Source organism: Physeter macrocephalus, chromosome 3 (genome assembly GCF_002837175.3).
Source record: "Physeter macrocephalus isolate SW-GA chromosome 3, ASM283717v5, whole genome shotgun sequence".
Classification (NCBI taxonomy): Eukaryota; Metazoa; Chordata; class Mammalia; order Artiodactyla; family Physeteridae; genus Physeter; species Physeter macrocephalus.
In genome coordinates this window covers 18,308,460-18,322,282 of record NC_041216.1, presented here as the reverse complement: position 1 = coordinate 18,322,282, position 13,823 = coordinate 18,308,460, and the positions used below count along the sequence as shown (strand labels likewise).

The following is a 13,823-nucleotide window of genomic DNA, read 5'->3' as shown; positions in this document are numbered from 1 at the left end:
GGGGCTTCCCTGGTGGCGCAGTGTTTGAGAATCTGCCTGACAATGCAGGGGACACGGGTTCGATCCCTGGTCCGGGAAGATCCCACATGCCACGGAGCAGCAAAGCCCGTGTGCCACAACTACTGAGCATGTGCTCTAGAGCCTGTGAGCCACAACTACTGAACCTGCGTGCCACAACTACTGAAGCCCTCAGGCCTAGAGCCTGTGCTCCACAACAAGAGAAGCCACTGCAGTGAGAAGCCCGCACACTGCAATGAAGAGTAGCCCCCATGCGCCGCAACTAGAGAAAGCCCGCACGCAGCAACGAAGACCCAATGCAGCCAAAAATAAATGAATAAAAAAAAAATAAATTTAAAAAAACAAACAAACAAAAGAAAACTCGCAGATTGATTTCTAGCTTCTTTTGAAACATTGGGGCAACATTTTTACATAACATAACAATTAGGCATTAATGATTGCTTCCCCTAACCAGGGATATCCTCTCCTACTCTATGTGCACCACTCTCCGTGAATTTCTAGAAAATGAAGCCAAGTGTCGGTTGCCGTCATCACACTTGCACTGTTGTTGTTCTTAAGAGGAAAATGAAATATTTCTAGTACATATGTCTGTTAAAAGGCTATTTATTCATTCCATGAATTTCATGCATTTGGAAAGACAACAGATCGGTAAGTGTGGATTTAAATGCAAACTACCTAATAAAATAAACTGATGCTTCAAGACAACATTACACCTCAAAAAGAACTGCCAACATTATAATAATTGACTGATGACCTTTATCAAATAAAAATGTACACTTAATGGGCTTTATGATTACCCAAACACATACATTCGTATTCAGGCCTGGGATCCCTGGGGAAAGATAAAGAGCAAAATGATTCCTGTGACTTAAGGACAGAGAGATAACCAGAAGAGGGTAGGATCAAGCTTGGTAAGATTAAAGAAAAACAAACCAACCCACAGGGAATTAAAATGCAAAAAGATATACTAATATATATTCAAGTTGAGAATTTAAACAAAAATCAATAAAAGGTTGTCGACTACATAGCTGGACAGTAACAATATTTTAATTAATATGGGAAAATACAGACCAAAATTGAACTGCCCCGATCAACTAATCCTAAATTTTTGCTATAGTATATTCCCACCTAACAGAGCACATAAGTGGATAACTTAAATGTGTATATGGTGCTTGTCCCATGTTTACGTCCAGGGACAAGATTAAGTATAAGCCCTATTCAATCATTCCAGATTTGGAATATCCCTGGGGAAATAATAGGGAATAGTGAAAATTTCTATTAACAATCATTAATATAACCTTACAATTCATATATCTAGATGGTTACATATTATACTTAGCTCGATGATAGAAGACTGAGATAAAAGTCAGCCAGAGAGTATCATCGTTTCCAAGTGAAACACATCATTATACACAGTCCCAAGTTTTAGGTCGACTCAAAATTCACAGATTTTCAAGGGGCTCTAAACTTAGACAACTGTTTGTGAGCTCAATTTTTAAAGAACTTTTTTTTAACCTATGTAGTACTACTAAAATCAAGTCAATAGTCTGTCATTCTGAAATGCCTTATATTTGATCATCCATATCACTTGTTTGTAAACTGGGCTCTGAGAAGTACCTCACCATCCTGCCACAAGAGGGGGAAGCAAGCAGATCCCTAGACCTTAACAACTTTGGTTATGTCTGTTTTATATGCTGAGCATTCACTTTAGATATTTTGAAGATTTGAAATCACTCTTCTCCTCTGAATGGTTTAGCAGAATTTAAAGTAACCCAATGATGAAATCAAAATTCTGTCCAACTTCGGGGGGTGGGGTCCATTTTCTATTATAGTTTGCTAAACCTCAGCTTCTCCTGGAAAGCCTTGATGTCGAAAAGCAAGAAAGTGAACTCTTAGAAGATCATGATAACCACATTCTGCAACAGGAACAAAAAGGTGTTTGACAGAACTTGTTAATAACCTTTGTAAATAATTAAAGAAGACACCCTCCACTCAAGAAGCTCATTTATGTAGTACTAAAAAAGTTTAAGAGGTATACCTATAATACATTTAAATATGCTCTGAATAACACAGGCAATCATCTCAAACAACACAGTTCAATAAAAATGTTTAAATTCTCAATTTTAATGTTTATATTATCACAGAGTGTAGCATTTAATTCCTAAGACTCCATATTGAAAATACAAAATACTCATTTAATGATGAGGTTTCCATAGGAATGCAGCTCCTTTTGGTACCATGCAATAATAGTTCATTAGGAAGAGTGGCAGCAGCTATGCTCTGAATGTGAAGACAATACAGAGAAATATTACCAATAAAAAGTTGGAAGTTATAACAGTTTACAAAGAGAAACAACATGTCTGTTTAAATATCATTTAGATATTCTAGGCTATGAGACAACTGATGGTAAGGAAAAGTACAGTCAAGTGGCTATAGAAGAAAGAAGAGCTCAGTAGAGGTTAGTGAACAAAAAATACACACCATCATCCATCATGGCACATTCTGTCTTACCTGAGGAGGAGTAGGTGTGGATGTGGGTCTCCCTATGGGTGGAGTAGGATTTCTGCTGCCACCTCCAGACATAATCTCCTCTGTTATGTCTTTACCTCCCTGGTTTGGATCTCGAATTCTTATCTATAAGGTTACAAATAAGATGGCTTATTTATAGATGGGTGTCTATGTAGTAGATTTATAGGCATATGATGTATAAAGATGCAAACTGGGAAACCTGTCAAACATCAAAGTTGACAATCACCACATTTGACTTGATTTCAATCATGGAACCAGAGGGGGTCATTCAAAAGAATTTAGGCCATTAGCTCTAACTTGAATTAATTAGCACAACAAGCTAAAATGAAACATAGTTGGATAAATTTCTAGGTCAAAAAGGCAAAGTATTAACACTGTCTTTTAAGCAATGCCAAATTGACTGATTTTATTTATAATGCTTAACATAAGACAAGATTCATAAAAGAGTTTTAAAATATGGAAGTTACTATCTAAAGTTTTAAAGCCCTTAAATGGTTCTCTAACAAAATGTAAAATATCCATATCCTAGGACTCAGAAATAGGGATTTATGTTGCAGATAACCTTGTATATGTATGTAAAGATGCTCACTGCAATACTGTTTTTTTTCCCAGCAAACACATAGATTCTAAAGGTTGATCAAGAACATAGTAATTAAAACTTTATGCTACAATATGTGGAATGTAGAAAAATGGTACAGATGAACTGGTTTGCAGGGCAGAACTAGAGACACAGATGTAGAGAACAAACACATGGACACCAAGGGGGGAAAGTGGCAAGGGGCGGTGGTGGTGTGATGAATTGGGAGATTGGGATTGACATATATACACTAATATGTATAAAATGGATAACTAATAGGAACCTGCTGCATAAAAAATTTTTTAAAAATTTATGCTACATCCTTACAATTAAATACCAAACAGCCAGTAGAAAAAATGAGATTGATCTACATGTACTAACATGGAATGACTGTCAAGATGTATTGGTAAATGAAAAGATGCAAGATACAGAACAATGTGTATGGTCTTCTTTTAATTTTTTTGAAGGCTACCTATGCATAGACATCAGTGGAGATGGTGCTATAATGGAGATGGAGTACCTGGGTCTAGGCTTTCCATCCTGGAACAGTGCTGAAAGCCCCCCCTCTGCTTGTCATTAAATCCAGAGCTTATCAAGCTAGCCCTGGCTTCTTAAAAATTTCAAAGAATTCACTAATAAAACCACCTGTATCTGGAAGCTTTCCTGGGAGTAGGTCTTTATTAAAATTTCTACTATCAGCTATTTTTTTCAGGTATAGAATCTTATTCCTACTATAGTTTTTTGGGTTTTTTAAAATTTATTTATTTATTTATTATTTATTTATTTTTGGCTGCACTGGGTCTTCGTTGCTGTGTGTGGGCTCTTCTCCAGTTGCAGTGAGCGGGGACTACTCTTCATTGCAGTGCGTGGGCTTCTCGTTGCAGTAGCTTCTCTTGTGGAGCACCGGCTCTAGGTGCACGGGCTTCAGTAGTTGTGGCACACAGGCTCAGTAGTTGTGGTACACAGGCTTAGTTGCTCTGCAGCATGTGGGATCTTCCCGGACCAGGGTTCAAACTCGTGTCTCCTGCACTGGCAGGTGGATTCTTAACCACTGCAACACCAGGGAAGTCCCCTACTACAGTTTTATGTACTGTTTTACAATTCATTTATTCTACTTTCTTCTTCAGTAACATCTATTAATACTGTCTTCCATTTTCATTATTTTCTTTATTAATTTTCCTGCATTCTGAGAGTGTTCTTCAAGTCCAACATCTACCATGCTGTGTCAACATTTCCACAGCAGTTTCTCAACTGTAGTGTCATGATACATTGGCAGGTCATGTTTATTATGATGTGTGCACAAATAATTTGTCTCTGATAAAAAAGAACCAAAGTTCTGAACCTCATTAATTTTTATTAAATGAGAGTACTTTCAAGAGTATTGCTATGATGTCACTCTCACTTATTTTACCTGTGTGAATGTGGGAATCTCTTATAAACATCATTCATTTTGTGCGTTCTGATGGATAAAAGATTGCAAGCCACTCTTCTACAAAATATTCTGCATTGCGTATTTCATTATTACTGTACTCTAATTCTCTTGGGCCTGCCTGACTAGATAGAGGCAAAGCCTCTGTAATTTATTTAAAACAATTACAATATATTTTCTAAATTCTGCTTTCTGTTTCTTAAAATAAATATATTCTATAGGAAAGATTTTTCTTGCTGTCCTTAATACTATGCCCATTTTCTCTTGTGCTATTTTTCCCCTGTCAATTCATATTTGAATATAGAGCTGACTAGGACTAGAGTTAAAGGACAATAAGGATGTGAGAACCGAGCTCAAATTCCTCCCACTCAGTGAGACTTTAGAAGATTAAACCTTCCTGTTCTGGAGCTGGATGGCATGTTGTCATTTAGCATAGCTAGCTCAGCGCATGTTGAAAATTGATATTAAGCCAAGGGTACTTGCAACGTCTAGTTATATGCCCATACAAATCCTCCAGGTCTAGTGGTGAGGATATAAGGGAGGAATAAAAATTGGCAGTCATTTGGGAACTGAGGTGAATAATTATTACAGCTGTGGGTAAACTTATTTGATAAGTAAATGGACATTCAATTTTAAGGTGAGAAAACTTAATGAAGATCTCTTACTGTTTTTTTCTCTCTCTTGGCTGGAGGGGGCTGCTGCTGCGTAGGCACTATGATAGGTGCTGACTGATACACTGGCTGACTTGGGTAAAAAGGCGCTCCTAAAGAATTAGAAAAGAATGAAAAAAAGCATTCAGTTATTTTGTCAACCACTATTAAGACTAGTAATGGCACTGTAAATCTAGACAATTAGTTTTAAAAAAAAGTAACAGACGAAAATAAGCATTCTTCTTGCTCAGCTCTTTCCACCAGCTCCCCTCCAGCTACTGAAGTGGTCAAGGAATGATTCCCAAACAGTCATAAGCATCTATCTTTTCTTCAGCATCCACTATAAAAACAACTAAATAAGCAACTCCTGCAGACTGCCACCAGAGTTACTGCTTAAAAAAAAAAATCTATCCTGGGGGCCCACTGCCTCCGACCGTGATTCTCAAAACAAAGGTTTGTGTGGATATGTCTTGCGTGTGGCTTTGGTCAGGGGCAGGAGAATATATCTCATCATCTTGGGGGTTGGGGTGCTCTAATTCTTCTCCTTACTTATGGAGAACCACTGCCACAGGGAGCTACCATTTAGGTTCGGCGAATGTCCTACTGTTGGGGCTGAAAACAAGCAGCCTAAAGATAAAGTCCAGCCCCTAGGAATCCAGGTTCCAAACTACATTTTCTACCATTCTCAAACTCCACACCTTTGCTCTAAGGTATAACGTATTCCTGTCCCTTGAGTATACCAATCTCTTCAACATTGTTCACGCCTTTGACCACACTGCCCTTCTGCCTGAAATTAACTTCTTCTACCTACCCACCTCAATGAATCCTTTATTAACTTTCAAAACTTTGACTATTATTATAATTACTAGTAAACCAGAGTGCTTATAGCAGAGGTGGTAAGAAGGGGTCAGATACTGGATATTTTTGAAAGTAGAACCTCCAGACTTGCTAATGGATGGATGTGGGTGTGAGAGAAACAAGTGTCAAGGAAAATTCTTAAGGTCTGTCTGAGCAAGTGGAAGGATGGACGTACTAGCTACTGTGCTATTTATTTATTTACTGAGATGAGGAAGAGTACAATTTAGGGCAGAAAAATCAAGAGCTCAATTTTGGACATGTAAAGTTTTGACATTCTTATTAGACTTTCAAACAAAGATATCAAGTAGGCCAAAAGAGACGCAAGTCTGGAGTCGGAGAAAAGGTAACCATTTTGGAATTAGACTATATGGACAGTATTTAAACCATGAGACTGGGTAACTCAGGAAATGAGTACAAACAGAAAAGAAGCCCAAGGACTAAACTTTGAAGCACTCTATGCTGTTTATTTATTTCTTTCTTTTAATAGTGACCTGTTTTTGGTGGCGCTGCACTGCTTGCAGGATCTTAGTTCCCTGACCAGGGACTCAATCTGGGCCCACGGCAGTGAAAGCACGGAGTCCTAACCACTGGATCACCATGGAACTCCCAAGGCACTCTATGTTGTTTAGAGGTCACAGATATGAAGGAAACCCAGCAAAGGAGATGAATGGTCCAAGAATGGGCAGAGTGCTTAACTATGTCAAATGGTACTGGGAGGTCAATTAAGATTTAGCAAAGTAGAATTCACTGGTGACCTTGACAAAAGTTGTTTGGGTGGGGATGGAGGTGTGCATCCTCATCTGTCTTCAGAAAATGAAGACAGTGAGTACAGACAGCTCTTTTTCTTTAAAGTCTTAAAGGAAGGAGAAAAATGGGCTATAGGTGGACAAAAATATGAAGTAAAAAAAAAAAACTTTTTTTTTAAAAAGATGAGAATGAAACAATATACCTGTATGCTGATAAAACTAATCCAGCAGAGGGAGAAAAAAAATGATAACATAGGAAAGAGAAGAGAACTGCTAGAGTAACAGCCTTAAATGGGTACATATATGATGGGTGCACAAGTGATGATTGGCCTTTAGTGGGAGAGATGGATAGCAGTCAAAGTAACAAGAAGGAAAGAAATGTGTATGAAGATAGTTAATACTGGTAAAATCCTTGGTACTTTAGTAAAAAGTCAAATAATGTAGGCTCCATTATCACTGTCATCATCGACATCTTCACCATCCCCACCATCATCATAATAATAATCCTCAAGTGGAAATTTCTCGGAAGCACTGTGATTTGCAGTATCAGAACTCTGCAGGTATCAATCAGGTTTTGAGAATCAGATTTGGAAAAGAACTAAACAGGGCTGATGTAAACAGCATGACTAGGATTTGAATAAATTCAAAGACAAAAACACATTAGCTATCCTCTAGTAAGTGAGCAAAGTATTATCAAAGCAGAGCTCAAATAAGCAATTCTATACTACCATATTACATCACTAGCTCCAAAACTCACAAAACAAACCCCTAAAATTGGTTTCAAATGCTGTTACACAAGCAATACAATTGGCTCACCTTGCCTTATTTTTTAAGCTAAGTGAAATAAGATCCAAAAGGTAAAACATCCCTTAAAAAAAAAAAAATCAGATTCTTCTAATGAATCAGTTCTGAATCAACATGATTGGGGCAGAGGCTGATGTATAATATATGCACAATAAATACCAGTTGAATAAACCTGGCAGAATATGATAATCTCAATATAGTGGGGAGTTAAACACTAAATTAGTAAAACATTTAGTCAACTATGGACCCCAGCAGAGCAGGCCTTCTGCCCTACCAAACAATTGCGTTTTTTAAAATAATCTAATGCAACTTCTTACATAGGCAGGGACATTTAAAACATTTATTTTATTCTATTAAAAATGTGAATCACTTTTGCATACCATTTATCAGGCAAGTTACTTAATGTCTCTGGAACTCTTATTCATGGAATGAGGTAGGTTTGTCTAGATCAGGAGGCCCAAATTCAGCTTAATACCATTTATTTTGTAAATAAAGTATTATGGGAAGACACCCACAAACAACACTTTATCTACTCTCTATGGCTGGTTTCCCACTACTATGGCAGAGCTGAATGGTTTGGGTTAAAGGTGGGTGTGGGGATGGGATCCTAGTTCTGCAAAGCCTGAGATATTTACTATATATGGTCCTTTATAGAAAAAGTTTGCTGACTCTTATTCTATATCAGTGGTTCTCCTAACCCCAGTCTATATAAAAGGTGTCAATGATATATGGCAAATATATACAATAATAACCATGACATACACACACAACTACAGGCTTGCCAACTTGACATTTTTGGAAAGGACTGTTCCTTTTAGGAAATTATTTCAGTCGTACTCTTTTGTTGTTAAAACAGCCTTCCTATAGGAAATGATACAATAAGTAGCAGTTTGCTTTAAAAGTCTTATTGGCAAAATTTTAAATGTAATAGTCATGTATGTTTCTTCCTTTATTTTACTTTACTTTATATTTCACTTGCCCAGGATACTGAAAGATCTGGGAACAACTGGTCTAGTCAATATTTAGATTTCATCTCTTTGGCAAAACCCCAAGCACAAACATCACACAAATAAGTTCCTGAAAGGCAGGGAGAATACCTCAACATCTACATTCCACATAATATTTAGCACAAATGTCTTACACACTGCAGGTCTTCCATAACCTTTCAAAACCTTCAATTTTCCATAGAAACAAAGATAAATATAGTGGTTAAATATGCAGGCTGGAACATAAAAATCAATTTATCCCATAATATACCCATAATAATAATGTATTGCCGCTCTGCGAAAACACAATCAAACTGAATTTGAGGTGCCAAAAAAGTTTCCCACCTACACACACTACGGGGAACAATGACTCCCTCAGCTCTTACGAGCTGAACAAGGTGCCCAAGCCCCCATAGAGACTCAGGAAAAGCGTGGAAAGAAGATGACAGAAGGAAAGGGAAATGACATGACAGAGTGAGAAAAAAGGAGAGTATACGGGCTTGAAGTAAGAGAGAACGGAGCCATCTACCACTGTAAATTCTCAACATTTTTTTTTTTCTTCCTCAACATCACTGCCACCATCAACCACATCCCTTTGCTCCCAAAACTATGTTTTTTATCTTGGGCAATCACCCTCTAGGGTTGGCCTGGAAATAATTTCAGTCTCCATGAGGTATTGCTGATGTAACAGGCACTGACAAGGGCTTCCCTGGTGGCGCAGTGGTTGAGAGTCCGCCTGCCGATGCAGGGGACACGGGTTCGTGCCCCGGTCCGGGAGGATCCCACATGCCGCGGAGCGGCTGGGCCCATGAGCCATGGCTGCTGAGCCTGTGCGTCCGGAGCCTGTGCTCCGCAACGGGAGAGGCCACAACAGTGAGAGGCCCGCGTACCACAAAAGAAAAAAAAAAAGAAACACTGATAAGAGAAAAACTGAAAAGCGACACTGAGCAAATACTATTCATTAGTTATTTTTCCTCAACACTGTAGAAACATTGCAAAAATTATACATAATTCTATGATCCTAGTTACTGAAATTCAATGTAGTTAAGAATATTTTTTGAGAACCACTGTTCAAGGTTTAAACCAAGTAGGGAAGTAAACTGGTAGTATGCAGGAGTGAAGTGCAAAGTTAAGGATGAAGAACTAAGAACTATGGGGGGAAAAAAGCCCACCCAACTCACAAACTCCAGCAGTAGAGCAAGAAGGAACAAGTCTTGGATTCATTCATTGCCAGTTCAGATAAAGGAAGGTCCTCTGCCCTAGAAGAAAGGACTCCTGCTTTGGAACACAGAACTAGGATCCCATCCCCACACCCACCTTTAACCCAACCCAAGATCAGGACAGGAGAGATGAAGAGGAAAGGGGAGGCATCAGGATCAGAGGGAAATTAAGAAATGGAAGTGAAAAGGTAAGAGAAGGGGAGAGGTCCAAGAAAAGGAAATAGAAAGGGAATGTTTATGGCTTCTACACCATAAGACCAAGGCAATATAGCTGGAGGACCTAAAATTGATGGGAACGATTAGATTACAACTTTTGATTCTGATAAAAACATACTAACTAGTGACAGGCTTTAAAACTAAAACATCTGGGCTTCCCTGGTGGCGCAGTGGTTGAGACCGCCTGCCGATGCAGGGGATACGGGTTCGTGCACCGGTCCGGGAAGATTCCACATGCCACAGAGCAGCTGGGCCCGTGAGCCATGGCCCCTGAGCCTGCGCGTCTGGAGCCTGTGCTCCGCAACGGGAGAGGCCACGGCAGCGAGAGGCCCGCGTACCGCAAAAAAAAGAAAAACAAAAAACTAAAACATCTGCCCAAATAAGAAAAAGAATCTATAAACTTCTATCAGCAGAGAACTAGATTATGATTTATCCTTAAAATGGAATACTATGTAGCTTGAAATTCTATAGGCAATGAAATGGAAAGATGTCCATGAATATGTCATGAGACGGGGAAAAAAACCAGGAAGTTTTAGAACATTAAAAATAGTATGTGCCCATTTGCATTAAAAATTATTTAAATATGAATGAAAAAAATATGTTTCAATCTGTTAAATCATTATTTCTTTAGGGAGTAAGGAGGGACAAAAATTGGTTATTTCAACTTTTTATGTCCTACATTATTTGTATTTTTCATCAACTTGGTTACTTTCATAATGAAAAACTATCTTAAGATCGTCTTTCTAATCTTAAGGAAACTAGGAAAACTGTTTTAATCTAGGTGATGAACTACCTACTCAATGTCTATTGGATCTATGTAAGAATTTCCTGGGGAAGAAAGAATATCTATCAAAAGGAACAGACATCAACAATATCTGAGATACAACTGCACCTCAATCTATTCCTTTTTTGTAAAAATAAATAAATATGGCTTATATATAATAGAAATAAATAAAACCAAAATGTTATAATACTGTATATACACATCATCAAAATATTTCTCTACTAGTAAACTCATCTATATTGTTTCCATATATACTGCAGCAGTAGTTTCAAGAGCAAGAAGGAGGGCTGGCACAGACTTATAATAATGATGATATTTTCTGAGTCAAAAAATCATTTATGTGATCTGTAAATAAACAGTAGACTAAAATTCAGTGAGAAACCTTTCAGAATAATTTTGTAAATTCGAAGATACAATTGCATTCCCTTTGCAACATGGATTTGAAAGAAAAATACTGTTAATTTCAGCATGTTTACTCTGACAGATAATCTCATCTTAAAGTTCTTCTATTCAATAAATTCTAGATAACAACAACAGCCAATTTTACACCTCAAAATAATTTTAATTGGATTTAAATTTTCAGAGCAAGTACCAATACAAAGGCACTAGACTTGTGTGAAAACTGTGCCTTAAAGCTAAGTTCAAGGGGTGCACAAGTACCTCAACAGTACAGGCAATATTCTATGTTAAAGCTGGGCAATGTGTATATATTATTTTCCTTTTAAACATATGTGTAAACATGTATTATTCTGAAAATATCAAGTATTTCTTAGTAAAAATACCACTTAATAAAGCCATGCTAAATAAACATATATATTTGAGACATTTAATGAAGTTTTAAAGTATATCATTTTGAAACAGCAGTTTCACAAGTAACAGAAAAGTTTTCCTTTTCTAAAAGAAGTAAAGCTAGGTAACACTTGGTTGCTTTGCCTATTTCACCTCAAAACCTAAAGGAAACCTTCTTGGATTATTCTAATACCCATCAATTATTCTATAAAGGTTTTTAACAGAGCCACTAATTCCAATGTTAGGAAATCAGTTAGTGGATACATGTTTATCTAGGGTGGGTTACCATCTTAAAAGAACAAGTAAAAATTTTAATATGTCCTTGCTGTAATGGAAAAGAGCAATGCTTACTGAATTTTTTTTAATAATTATATTTTTAATTAATTAACTAATTAATATTTTTGCTGGGTCTTCCCTGCTGCACACGGGCTTTCTCTAGTTGTGGCGAGTAGGGGCTACTCTTCGTTGCAGTGCATGGGCTTCTCATTGCGGTGGCTTCTCTTGTTGCGGAGCACAGGCTCTAGGTGCGTGGGCTTCAGTAGTTGTGGCACGTGGACTCAGTAGTTGTGGTTTGCGGGCTCTAGAGCGCAGGCTCAGTACTTGTGGCGCATGGGAGTAGTTGCTCTGACACATGTGGGATCTTCCTGGACCAGGGCTTGAACCCATGTCCCCTGCATTGGCAGGCGGATTCTTAACACTGCGCCACCAGGGGAGTCCCCTTACTGAATCTTAAAGTTTAACTTTTCTAGTATTTGCTGATTTTATCACTTATAATTCGCCTTCTAAGGACAAAAAACAAGTGTGGTATGTTGTAGAAATTTACTGAATAAAATAAGTAATTTTCATTACTCCTTAGTTTAGTATTGGTTCACACACCAAGTATAAGCTTGGTGCTTGCTTCTCTACATTAAAAATACTTGTAATTTTTCAAGGCATTTCCATTTAACTAATCCTCAAAACCTCCCCATGACACAGATCTTACCAAAATTTTGCAGAAAAGGAATCACAGGTATACTGAGTTAAATTCAGTCATCCCATGTATATTCTCTAAGTGCCTACCAGTCACTGTTCTCTAGGTGCTAGGGATATAGCAGTAAACAAAACAAATAAAATTCCCTGCCTTCGTGGATATTACATTCTAGTGAGAAAACATTAACAAATGTTTTGGTAAATGGTGGTAAATGCTTAGAAAAAAGGAAATCATGGAAGGGAGATAAGGTATATTTATGCATTCAGCAAAAATCCAGCAACAATCTAGGTAATCATGAGCCAGCAGCAGACATCAGACACTTGAGACATGGGCTCTTTGCAACAGAATTACCAGCTCCTTCAGAAGGTGTCATTAACTAAATACATTTCTATAATATTCTTTCCTTGTAAGCTGCTCTAAAAAAAAAAAAAGCTTTCAGGTCAGAACTGTTTGCAACATTTTATTTAAAAATCTTTCACACCACCAAACCTCACTACCTAAACTGACCTGCCAAACAACAAAATGAAATAAGCACAACAAACTAGCAGAAATTGCCTAATTTTTCATACTTACCATAAGCACTGGGGAAGTCCCCAGGTCCCGGTCCAGGATAAAAAGGACCTGGCCCTGGTGGCTGAACCGGATACTGCTGTGGGGGCCCAACATACGGAGGGCCACTATGACGATACTGCAAGAGAGGGGTTACAGACATTTAGGAAGTAACATGAAGGTAGCTTACTACGGAAAAATAAAGGTAGGTGTGCGTGTGCGTGTGCGTGCGTGTGTGTGTGTGTGGTGTGTGTAAGAGAATCATTTAAAGGAGGTAAAGCCACTTTGTTAAACACATTCAAAACAGCTGCTTGCCATTAAGATGCAATGAGTAGATAAACAACAAGGATTTACTGTATAGCACAGGGAACTATATTCAGTATCTTGTAATAACCTATAATGGAAAAGAATTGAAAAAAATGAATATACATATGTATAACCAAATCACTTTGCTGCACACCTGAAACTAACACAATATTGTATATCAAATATACTTCAATTAAAAAAAAAAAGATGTAGGGCTTCCCTGGTGGCGCAGTGGTTAAGAGTCCACCTGCCGATGCAGGGGACACGGGTTCGTGCCCCGGTCTGGGAAGATCCCACATGCCACGGAGTGGCTAGGCCCGTGAGCCATGGCCGCTGAGGCTGCGCGTCTGGAGCCTGTGCTCCGCAACGAGAGAGGCCACAACAGTGAGAGG

General features: G+C 38.1%; 1 protein-coding gene across 17 annotated transcripts in view; it reads right to left on the bottom strand.

The window, feature by feature from the left end:
* EIF4G3 (eukaryotic translation initiation factor 4 gamma 3) overlaps positions 1 to 13,823 on the bottom strand; it is a 384,857-nt gene that overhangs the window by 166,473 nt on the left and 204,561 nt on the right. For all 17 annotated transcript variants that reach the window (XM_024125370.3, XM_055083733.1, XM_055083731.1 and 14 more), the window contains 3 exons: positions 13,150 to 13,264; positions 5,219 to 5,316; positions 2,530 to 2,652 (listed from right to left, as the gene is read on the bottom strand). In XM_024125370.3, the coding sequence (XP_023981138.2) occupies positions 2,530 to 2,652; positions 5,219 to 5,316; positions 13,150 to 13,264 (336 nt within the window). The remainder of the gene's footprint in view (positions 1 to 2,529; positions 2,653 to 5,218; positions 5,317 to 13,149; positions 13,265 to 13,823) is intronic.